Source organism: Dendroctonus ponderosae, unplaced genomic scaffold, assembly GCF_020466585.1.
Source record: "Dendroctonus ponderosae isolate FM_Combo_2020 unplaced genomic scaffold, Dpon_F_20191213v2 Dpon_F_20191213_1, whole genome shotgun sequence".
In the NCBI taxonomy this organism is placed as follows: domain Eukaryota; kingdom Metazoa; phylum Arthropoda; class Insecta; order Coleoptera; family Curculionidae; genus Dendroctonus; species Dendroctonus ponderosae.
In genome coordinates this window covers 10,900,365-10,911,558 of record NW_026017110.1, presented here as the reverse complement: position 1 = coordinate 10,911,558, position 11,194 = coordinate 10,900,365, and the positions used below count along the sequence as shown (strand labels likewise).

Sequence of the window (11,194 nt, the reverse complement as noted above, 5' to 3'; positions counted from 1 at the left end):
TAATTTGAAGCAAAGATCGTAATTTTTCTTTTTGAATGCTTAAGTATTCCAATATGCTACCAATTAAACATGGAACAATTTCAAAATAATGCTTAATAACAAAGGTAAAATTCGATTTTCAACTGTTAATATTGTAACGGAAATGGCCTGGGGTACTCACGTTTGGAAGGGGGGATCGAAATTCATGGTATTTCAGTAATTGGGAGCCCCATTTGGGCCCCATTTACTGTCAAATATGACACTGACAGGCGGGAAGTTTCGCACCTGTTCTGGAGATTTCGAGAACTATCTGGAATACCTGGAGGAAACTATATAAGCGACGACGAGAACCACACAGAGTGAGTGAAGTGACAGCTGCGTCCGAGTGCAGAAGAGGCTAAACCCCGCGAGTCGGAAACGCGTGTTTTCCGTTTGTTATTGTTATTGTTTGTGAAGTTGACGTTAATTTAGAAGTTAGTTTGCTCCTGTTCCGTAGTTAAAGTTGTACCGAGTGGAATAAAAGTTGGAAGCAGAAGAAAGAGTTTAATACTCGGTCATCCACGGTACAATATCTTAATATCCAGAAATTTTGGAAAACATTTTTTTAAATATTTTTCTCGTACTCCCCAAGGAAACCTCTATCACCCCTTAAAAGGAATGACGCCAATTTTGAATCACCCTGTATATAAATGTTCATAAATTATTTCAACAAAATTATTGTTTCAAATAAAACTCATATTTCTAATTCACACAAAATTTCATTTGATAATAAATGAAATTTGAAATTGATAATAAATTTCGATTAATCAAGACTAATAAAATTTGAAATAAAAAAGTCGCATAATGTAAAGATATTTTTCAATTTAATTCATTAAATATCTCGAAACAAGAAATATATGACTTAGACCACTTTCATAATTATGGGCACATATGGTCTATTTGGCTCTTAAAAAAGTGTATAGAGTGTCCCGGTAAATATGGACCTGCTTTCGGATACGTATGTGGGGTGTGAAAATACCTTGACAAGTTTCTATGCCTAAAATTTGCACCAACCCTCCCCAAAATACAGGATCCTAAAAGCCATCCTTAAAAGTCGCAAACTGCTCTCTCCCACAACTTCCAAATGCCATAAATTTTCTGTGAAGATTCTGTGTGCTGTTGTCTCAAAAATTAGAGCCATAGCGGAGGTGCGACTCGAATAAAATGAAACAATTGTACCTGGCAGAGGACACATTCTTGTGTGTTTTCGATCTCAGTTCGTGTCGGTTCACATTTAAAGACCGACTTAATTAGTGTAGCACTCTTATGCATTTGAATGATAACCATTATCTAGCAGTATTTTGGGCAAGTGTTGCTTAGATTTAGAGCATTTGAGTGGTATTTACCTGAAACTGGCAGAGTAGGTACACAATCCTCACGAACATCTGCTACTGCTCCTGATATACTTTGGCTCACGTAGACAAAACAGTATTCTATGTACCTTTCCGTAAAGAGATGGCACTCGAAATTTAAAGTATGTTGGCCCCTTATTACCTGTAAAACAAAAAATTTTCCCTAACTGAAGAAAATAAAAAATGTTGTTTGGCACACACTATTAATTCTATAACGTAATTATGCAAACATCATAATTTTAATTTAAATTTAAGTAAATATATGGAAAAAATAATACAGATTGATTAAGATTAACGCACACACGTTGAAGAAATAATCGTGCAGTTCAGTTGCCTATTAGTATAGATAGTATTCAAATTGTGGTCAAAAAAATAATTAAAATATTATGTCTCGTATAATTAAATAATATTATTTAATAAAATCATACAGCATGTATTTGCAGGCCTCAAGATTAAAACCCAGTGATTGAAATTTTTTTATAGTTATTTTTGTTTTTAACGCGTCCATGACTACAATAGTGTAGGTTCCAATTATAAAGTTAGGATATAATTTGTGAACAAAGGTTAATTTGTTTTCTTTTAACAGTGTTAATCCTTCTAAACAGTAATGTCGTGAAACGGAAAGTGTCGAGTGGATTTTTAACGAGCTGCTCTTGACACCTTGTTAATTTTTTATTGCAATATAATTAAAAGCCGTTTAGTTGCAAACATTGAACAGACAGACAGGAACATTTTAATTGCTGATTAAAGCAATGCGGATTGGATCTCCACTTGGACTTTGTTACGCGCTTCACTCAGTTAAGTCATTATCCTGTTTTTACCAATAATATTTGATCTATTGAAAATACCTTGCTATATACACAGATTACTAACCTTCTGTTCCGCAATGTATTCCAATGTCGTGGGCGGAGCCAAAGAAGCTACATTTGCTCGTAGTCTTGCAAATAGGCGAACGCGATCACCACTTGCCAAAATGCAGGATGGGTATTGAAATAGAACTTTAACCCCTCCATTGTGTGTTTCACATGGGAAAATTGAATGTGCATGAACGTTGAAGACGAATTGGTCACTCCAGTCGACCTGAAAGTAAACTGTCTTAACACACTTTCAATTTTTCGAAAAGTAACTCTTATGCCAATTAACATTGAGCCAAAAATGACCAGTCAATCAAAATTGACCGAAAATATTAATTACTTCAATTTGTGGGCTGCTGCTCTGTCTCACGGTTGTAAATAAAGCAGGTGGCGTTTCTGCGAAACTCAATATGGAATGGTATAGACTCGATTCTATGTACTCTTTGGCAATTAATGCAATGGCAAAAAGTGTCGTGTTTTCACGAGTGTTGAATCTTAGACCCATCATGAATGTGTCTAGTTAAAAGTATTAATGCACAGTAATCCCTGGGGAATTCTGAGAGGAGCTATGATTATTTTCAAGCGCCCAGTGGAAAAAAATATAGTACAATGGCAAATTATTCTGAACTGTTTAATTTTGAACCTATTTGTTCGCTAGCAATAACTAGGCCAAACTATAGATATTTGAAACTGCTTTATCGTGACATAAAAACTAGTAGCAAACCAATTGTGTGATGATATAATTGAATTAATGAGCAGGTGAATAGGTATGTGTTTTTCACTCGCATTTCCGGTCCATATGTTTGTTATTAACACCGTATTGCAGAAAAACAAAAAAATGTCTTGTTCTTGGTCCCCTGGTGGAAAGTACATACTTTCACCACTGTTTTCGATAGCGAAAGCATAACTTTTACCCATTACAAACTTTCTCCATCCCGTGTGGAAAGTAATAACTTTCGTCACGCACGCTGACAGCATGACTTTATTACTGACTGTCAGCTGACTGTTTTGACAACATTTTCAAATTTTTTTTTCAGAACCTTATACTTTATACCAGGCTAATTTCCACCGAGGATCAAGAAAAATAGTATACGGTACGCGAGACAAAAGTCGAAGGCTCGCCATTGCGTGCATGGTTAATTTCAAGCAGTGGCGAAACTTCGACTTTCGTCTCTTGTTCCGTAATATACTATTTTTGTTTATAACTTTTTATTAGAAGAAGGCTCTATGAAGCTCGAATAACAGTCCATACATCCAAAAAGCACCAAAGTTTCGAAGACTTCATCATGTCGCAATGCTGAATTGCGCTCGCAGCATTGAAATTAGTATATTAATCAATAGGCCAAGGTGCTCTTCATTCATGAAAACCACGAAATGTAAATTCGACAGATAGCAGGGAAATATTATTTCACCTCAGATGAGAACAACGTGAGCAACTTAATTTCACACCCAGTGTCTCCTGTGGTAGATTCTCTAGACTATTCTATGTTGTGGGCCATGTTTAGGGGCACGAATAGTAATCATTAATAGCGCGTTAAATACAAATCGGTATATACGAGTCCTTCAAGAAAATGTTGTACCTTTCGCTTCATATATCGAAGTTAACTTCTAGCTAATGACTGATGATGCACGACCTCACGTGGATTGACCTGCATATTTTCCAGGTCTCAGTCCAATCTAATATGTATGGCGGATCGACCACTAAGTCCTACTATTCAGTATAAAAGCTGCTATTACTGAGACGCTGGGAGTTGAAACAATCTGCCTCAAGAAATTCCAACCCGATTAGAATTATGATTAGATCAATGCCGTGTGTCGGAAGAGCCCGTGGGGGAAACACATTATGAACAATATTTCATATTGCCAGGTAAAAAAATTATTGGATAAATACACTTTATCTGAACTTTTATTCTAATTTAATACTAAAGAAATATTTCTAATGCACGGTCTACGTAAATCACCCTGTATACAAATATTATAACATACGGTCATTTTAAAATTTATAACTTTTCGATTATTCCCTGTACCTGTATAACGAACAAACATTTTTTAATTTTGAATTTTCAATTTTAAGTTGAAGGACCTAAAAGAAGCTCCTGACACCTATACTACTTTTTTAATAGTCTTAACAATTACGGCTATAGGTGTCTAATAAAAGTTTCGAAAATAGGACACCCTGTACATACTATTTTGTAAACAGAATTCAAAGTAAGAAACAATGCCTTGTATATCAAAATGAAATATTTTGTTTGCACATTTCAAGACATTTTAGTTTGGCTGGGTAACCGAGGGTTATTTGCTTATCCTACGCGAACTACAGTAGTAATGAACTTCATTCTCTATTGTCTTTGTAACTTCGCGCTTGATTAATGCTATCTATTATCGCTTATTAATCTGTAACTCAAAAACCCTCCTGATGATGTTGCTCTTAAAATATAAAATCTGCCCAACTCGTTTCAAGTTATTAAGCACTTTTTAAAATTCCCAATTACCATTGTGTAAATTTTTTCGGAACCCTTAATCACCTTTTATCCATTACGTTTTGCGCGTATCTTCGGCATCTATCATCATCAATTTTTCGCATTAAAACATAATTAGCTTAACATCGATTATCACTATTGGATTGCGTGAACATTAATTAATATTTCAGAAACGGGTCTGCGTGGAGAATATCTTTAGTTATATTTCTTTGATGGGAACAGCAAACAAAGCAACAAATTTGTTCAGCCTAAATAAAAACTGTTACCTTAACATAAGCGGCCGTCCTGGGTATTGCGGGATCGGAACTGGTAGGTCTCAGAATTATGGAGTAATGGCCTGATAAGCCAAATAACTCGCATCGAAATATAAACACTCTTCTGCCTGGAAGACCTCTTACTTGTTCGGAGTAGAGAACCTTGAATATGGACAACTGCATTCAAACTCTTTTAAATGTCAAAAAACTTTAGAAAATATCTATTTTGAAACTTCTTTTAGAAGTAACGAAAATACTTAAAACCGAATTGTTACTAAGCCGCGAGTTACCTGATGACTGGTCGTATTGGTTTGCTCGGAACTGCTTCCATCTCCGCAATTTAAAAGCGAGTGTCCACAGTAATGTAGTTCGAGCCAAAATTCTGGTAACGCTGATGGAGGGGTGTTTTGCACCGGTAGACATTCCACTTCTGGAAAAGTTAGGATCGATGTAACTGGATTTTCCGGGTACGTCTTCAAGTTTTCAGGCGTAACGGTAAGCTGCGGCATTGGCCATCGCACGTCAATCACTTTGGTTATTGTTTCAGAATCACTTGAGTTGATACCTAAGAAAACACATATAAAATAAAACAAAAAATTATAGGTATAATAAATCGTTGAAAAGCCTCTAAAGCTGACAAAGCTTAGCTTTGTAAGTTCTTACAACTTTATAAATACTTACATTGAGATCGGCCAGCTGCTGTTTCTAAACTTATTGTGATTGTGTTGACCAAAAGAGCAATTGAAAAAATAATTTTCTTATAACACCGGGTAATTCGATAGTTCTCTGATTGATGATTGGCTGGGATTAGGTATACAGTTAGTGGTCAATAATTTCAGATAGGCTTAAAAGGGGTTACTTCATTTCAATGAGAATTTGATGCGACAAGGTATGTTATAATGACTACTGTAATAATTTTACAAACATTATTTTAAAATAAACAATTTCATGGAAAATGGGCATGTTGGTGACTTTCTTGGTATGTTCTTCCTGTTTTAACCTATGGAATTCTTAGACAACGATTGAGAAGACAACGATGAGACAACTGTTGCTATACTATAGAATATTACTTACTTAAAATAGGCTGCTTTTTAATTTGTACATAGTACTGTCCGCCACGAGAAAAATATCCACATTGGACTCTAACCAACGTCAAATTTTTCTTCAGCGCACTGGCTTCTGGATAAACAGGAAACGTAGTTAGTGGGTGAACGGAACTGCCTTCCAGACGAGAAACTTGGACCACAAGAGGTAGAAAGGATGATGATACGATTTTGATATGCAAATCTCCGCTAAGGGCTACGTGCGAAGGGGGCATTATGATTTCCAAACCTGAAATTTGCCCTGAAAAAATTATAAAGGAATTTAGAAGGATAAACAATTGGAAGATGTTCCTTCATACATGTTTGATAATTAATTTTCATTAACTCTCCAGCGGGCGAGCCTTTTAAAATCTCACGAGCGGGCGCGTCGCTGCTATTGCACCGCAAATGCTTTTCTTTAAAAAAAACGTCATTGACTACTTTAAAATGTATTTAATAAGTGAAATCAAAACAAGCAACCAAAAATAGGTGCAATTCTACAAATAATACTTGAAAAAATGCTAACAAAATTAAATATATATGTAAAAAATCTAAAAAAAAAATCTGAAGTACATATCATTGTTTTTTCCTGTTCCCGTGGTTCAAATTCTGCTTCTCCTTCATCTGCTTATTGTTCGAAATCACTACTATAAACGTTACTTTCAGTATCAATTATGTGACTTCTATTCACGTTAATGTTCTATTGTAGATCTTATTCTGCTTATCTTCTAATTATCTCACCACATATGGCAACGATTTTCCTAATTCGTCCGGACTCAACTTTTTTCGACTTGTAACATAAATTAAAAAATCTATATAATTTTTTTTAGCTTAAACGACATACATCTACAATACGTCACCATAAAGAACCAAACACGATAAATGTGTATYAAMATATGCTCAATTCGTRACAAAAAAACTCCATAAATATATTATTATTATACTTACATGACCAGGCGCGCCGCGGCAAATTAGCCGCAAAAATTGCACACTCTTACTAAATGCCACTCTGCAACTAATGCCGACCGAAATAGGATCTGTTTGATATAGAAATGAAGGGACAAATGTATCGGGAACGAATACCTGGAATAACGACTGCGGCAGTTTTAATGCATAGTATTTATAACAAAAAATCTAAAAAATGCGGTATTTTACCACGGGCGCGCCCGCTGGAGGGTTAAGGTGAACAAGAAAATACAGAAAAACAATATTTATAAATCGAAAACCTGCTATTTATTCCAAAAACAAAATGTTAAACGGGCAACTTGTTGCGATCGTAGCTTAGCAGCTTTCCTTAGATAGTAAAAATTAAACATGAGAATATTTGCCGCCAGCATAAAGTTTATTTCTACCTTATCAACCGGCAGGATTTAACACATCTTTAATATTGGCGTTTTTTACTAGATTTTTGGACTCAAAATTAATGCAAACTCATCGAATTTTTGTTGCCGTTAATTTTCATAGAAACAAAATCTCACCTGACGATGTCCATATTTATAAAATGTCCGATATTTTAGTAGAAGGTTTAGATGTACTTAAATTCTTTTAATCGAACAGTCATCCTTCTTCAATATTGAGTAATAACAAGGTCGTAATCGATCTTTAAACCGTTTCGTCCACCCCAACATTGGATCCTGAATATCTGTGTCCCAATATATAGTGTGATTCAAAATTGGCGTCATTCCTTTTCAGGAGTTACAGGGACTCACTTGGAGAGTAGATAGAAGATATTTACAGTCGAAAATTGAAGTTCGTTAATGTATTACTTTATCACCGTGTATTTAATGCGTTGCGTTTCGGGGCTAGTTTGTGTGGCAAAAATATTAAATACCATAACGGCGAAGTATATTTCTAAGTGCTGACATTTCCTAGAATTAATAGAGCACATGGTTTTATAGTTTATCGATCTTGGATTCAGGCCAAATCTGTTTGTCCTAGATTACTGTTCCACATTACAATATGCCAAAGGCCAACAAAAAGTTCACGATCTTTGCTTATAAATGCGATTTCTTGACATATTTGAGCTATTTCCATCTGCGTTATTCATCATTATTCTAGACATGTTCTTTAGAATTTAACCAAGCAACGGATATCAGGAAATAATGTGAATATTTAAAAAAAAACGTTATAAATGTCCAGCAATTACGAGCAATGTATAGCTATTATAAAAATTTACTCAAATGTTTTGTAAATAAGATTTGTGCACCGGAAAGAATACTTAAAAACAGTGGTTTTTAGATATCTCTACTAGGCGTCGATTTTGACAAGGAAGACAGTTCTAGTGTCGTCTTTACTTATTATATATGTACCTAGTATATATTTAATATATATATATATAAAATAGAATTTTGTATTTGGCTGAGGCAGGCAAGCTGATGTAGACAGATTTGGTATTAGAATTATCATAAGTTATTGGGTACCTCGTAACTCATTTGGATTAATGGAAGACCGTGCCTATTGCCGGAAGGTTATACAGTCAGCCAAGACCCACCCAGGGTTGTAGAGCTTGATGACGAAGTCTCATAAAATCAATAGTTATGCGTTAATTCATAACATAGGTCACATGGGATCCCATCAAAAGCTCATTAAAATCTCTCTTTGCTGGTGTACGTATATTGTATTTTACTCATTCCCTTGACATTGACAAGTGCAAATTATTTGTCAAGAACAGAAGAACAGTGACATATTTGTCATTCACCTAATTGATTTCCAACGCTCAGATAAATACTATTGTACGCTCTAAGAATATTTGGAACCAAAATTTAATTTTTGGTCATACGTCTTCTAAGAGTCCCCATTGTCCTTAGTATATTCGAATTGATTTTAATATACTCTATTCTTAAAATAACCCAGAGAAGGAAATCAAGTGATGGAAGGTCCAGTGAACGTGCTAGTCAGACAATCCAGTAACCCCTCGACCGTGAATCCAGCGATTGGAAAATATTCTGCATGTGCTTCATATACTCGTAGTATGTATATCCTTGTGTCCTGTGTATCTTACATCATAGTCATAGGTACAAGTAAAAAGCCTTTTCTCCGGGGAGACATCGGGACAATACTCCGGTGCCTGAGAAAGAGTTAGTTGTTGTGCAATGCGGCAAGTACTCCTGGAAGGCTCATCTCCAATTATCTCCAATACCTGTTCCTTTAGACTTGATACCTCTAAATTGTTCACTATCTGCGTCAATTCCTGGAGCCTATAGAACAGTGTTTCTAGTCTTTTCCTGGTGTAAGTTCTTACAGCTTCTGCTATGTTACTGTCAAATTTTTCTATAACTAATCGCATGTCAGCAAATTCGATGTTGGTGGACGTTTTGTCGACGGAGAATCAAACTAAGTCACAGTTTGTTGCAAAGGATGTATACCTGCAACTATCTGTTAATGACAAAAAACATCATAGCCGCTTTGACTTTTCAACAAAAGATTGTAGAAAAGTACTTTTTTAATATAAAAAACTTATAATTTGAAGTAAAGATGGTGATTTTTCTTTTCAAATGCTTACAAATTTCAATAAGTTATAAATAAAGAATATTACCTATAGACAAAGTTGAAATTCGAATTTCAGCTGTTATCTTGTATAAATTTTCGAAAGAAATGTTCAAGTATTGCAAAGTACGAGTCATTTTTGCCGAAAATGGTATGTTTCTGGAAGAAGTTTTCGACGCCATTTCTGAATTTAATATTTTTTTGTTTTCGCTGCAACCCTAGGTACAGAATTTAATTATAAGTTTTCGTTTCGGCATGGTACAGCTTGGGCGTCATCTTTGAATCACGCTGTATACCCGAAATATTGATTTATTTTATTATTTATTTATTTATTTATCTGAACAGTAATATTGATGCCCTTGTGAGAGCCTTGCTTTTTAAATGACTGAAGGGAAGAGGTACTGAAGAATAAACATAAATCAAGCTCACGTGTTGGTTCTTGATTATAACAATAATAATTGTTGTTACGTATACACACTTATTTATTTATCTTTTTCCTGATCGGACTACCGCAACAGTGATATGAGCATCATACACTGTTAAATTATCTAATACTAACCGACAGTGAACACTACAAAACTATGAGATTAACAAAATTAGCTGAGTTTGTAATTGAGAAGTACGTTTTAAAAATCTGTACTGACTTAATCTACATGAGATTTATAAAAACGGGTAAGTATACGAATAACGAGTTTTATCGTACTTTGGTACCAATATGAGATTTAGCGCGGTGTATACTTCAACTTAAGTAGGCATTTAAAGGGCGATCCTCTCTAAGCTATTAGTGGCATCAAGGACCAATGCGATATAATATAGTAATCTACAAAATAATAAAAAATGTCTGAATTTGGATTCAACTGGATATGCGCGCGAGCTCCTTGTCTTAGTGGCACTTGCGATTTATGAATGAAACTTTGGACAACCAAATTGCCTTAGAGGTAGAGCTTTTCTGTCCTCGGAGCGGGTCACATGTTTTTGAATCTGGTCGATAGTTTTTACAAATCTACCCATATGATGACATGCTAGTCTTCTGTACGTCTGTAGCGGAATTCAATAGCTAGCTGGTTAATCGAGCTTCTTCTTTTTTCCCTGGGTTAGCATGGCGTCAGAAAAGCATCCGTTTTCATTGTCTGCAGGAGCACATATATCTGATTTCAAGGCATACTCAAAGAAAAGTTTTCTGATAAAAGCTTGACAGAACGTTCAGCTGTAGTTTGAATCAACAGGAATTATTCAAAACGTTACAGACCAGTCACTCAAATGCCGAAATTCGATGCCGCTAAATTACTGCATACATTGTTCAACATAGAACATAGATGAATGACAAACTTTCGGTGGTACAAACGAGTATCCCATGATGATAAAAAGATAATTTAGAAGCCAATTATAAATACATACTAATATAAAATAATTTTCCGATTCCTAAAATTTTCACTGCTTACCTGAATCTACTCCATCTATAATATGGAAAAGGAGTAAAAATAATGGGAATACTGATCCCCCGCTGAATTTCTTCATATCTGTTTGTTAGTGAGTACACTTTCGACATTCTTTGCTGATTCTTTTCCGGGCTTCTTCGTCTAAATTATATACCATTTCAGTGATTTCTTGGAATTGTCTGCGATTTATCTGAAACCAAGTCTATAAGCATATCTCAGATGAAGAAAT

General features: G+C 35.0%; 1 protein-coding gene across 3 annotated transcripts in view; it reads right to left on the bottom strand.

Annotated features, from left to right (window-relative positions):
- The window catches only part of LOC109534664, a 43,504-nt gene that overhangs the window by 27,135 nt on the left and 5,175 nt on the right, over window positions 1-11,194 (bottom strand). For 2 of the 3 annotated variants that reach the window (XM_048670095.1, XM_048670097.1), the window contains exons 2-7: window positions 10,969-11,155; window positions 6,033-6,302; window positions 5,249-5,523; window positions 4,971-5,120; window positions 2,244-2,450; window positions 1,365-1,512 (exon numbers count right to left, since the gene is read on the bottom strand). In XM_048670095.1, coding sequence (XP_048526052.1) covers window positions 1,365-1,512; window positions 2,244-2,450; window positions 4,971-5,120; window positions 5,249-5,523; window positions 6,033-6,302; window positions 10,969-11,044 — 1,126 coding nt within the window. In that variant the 5' untranslated portion in view covers window positions 11,045-11,155. Of the gene's footprint in view, window positions 1-1,364; window positions 1,513-2,243; window positions 2,451-4,970; window positions 5,121-5,248; window positions 5,524-6,032; window positions 6,303-10,968; window positions 11,168-11,194 lie in introns of all 3 variants that reach the window. The other variant, XM_048670096.1, reaches the window with a different exon arrangement.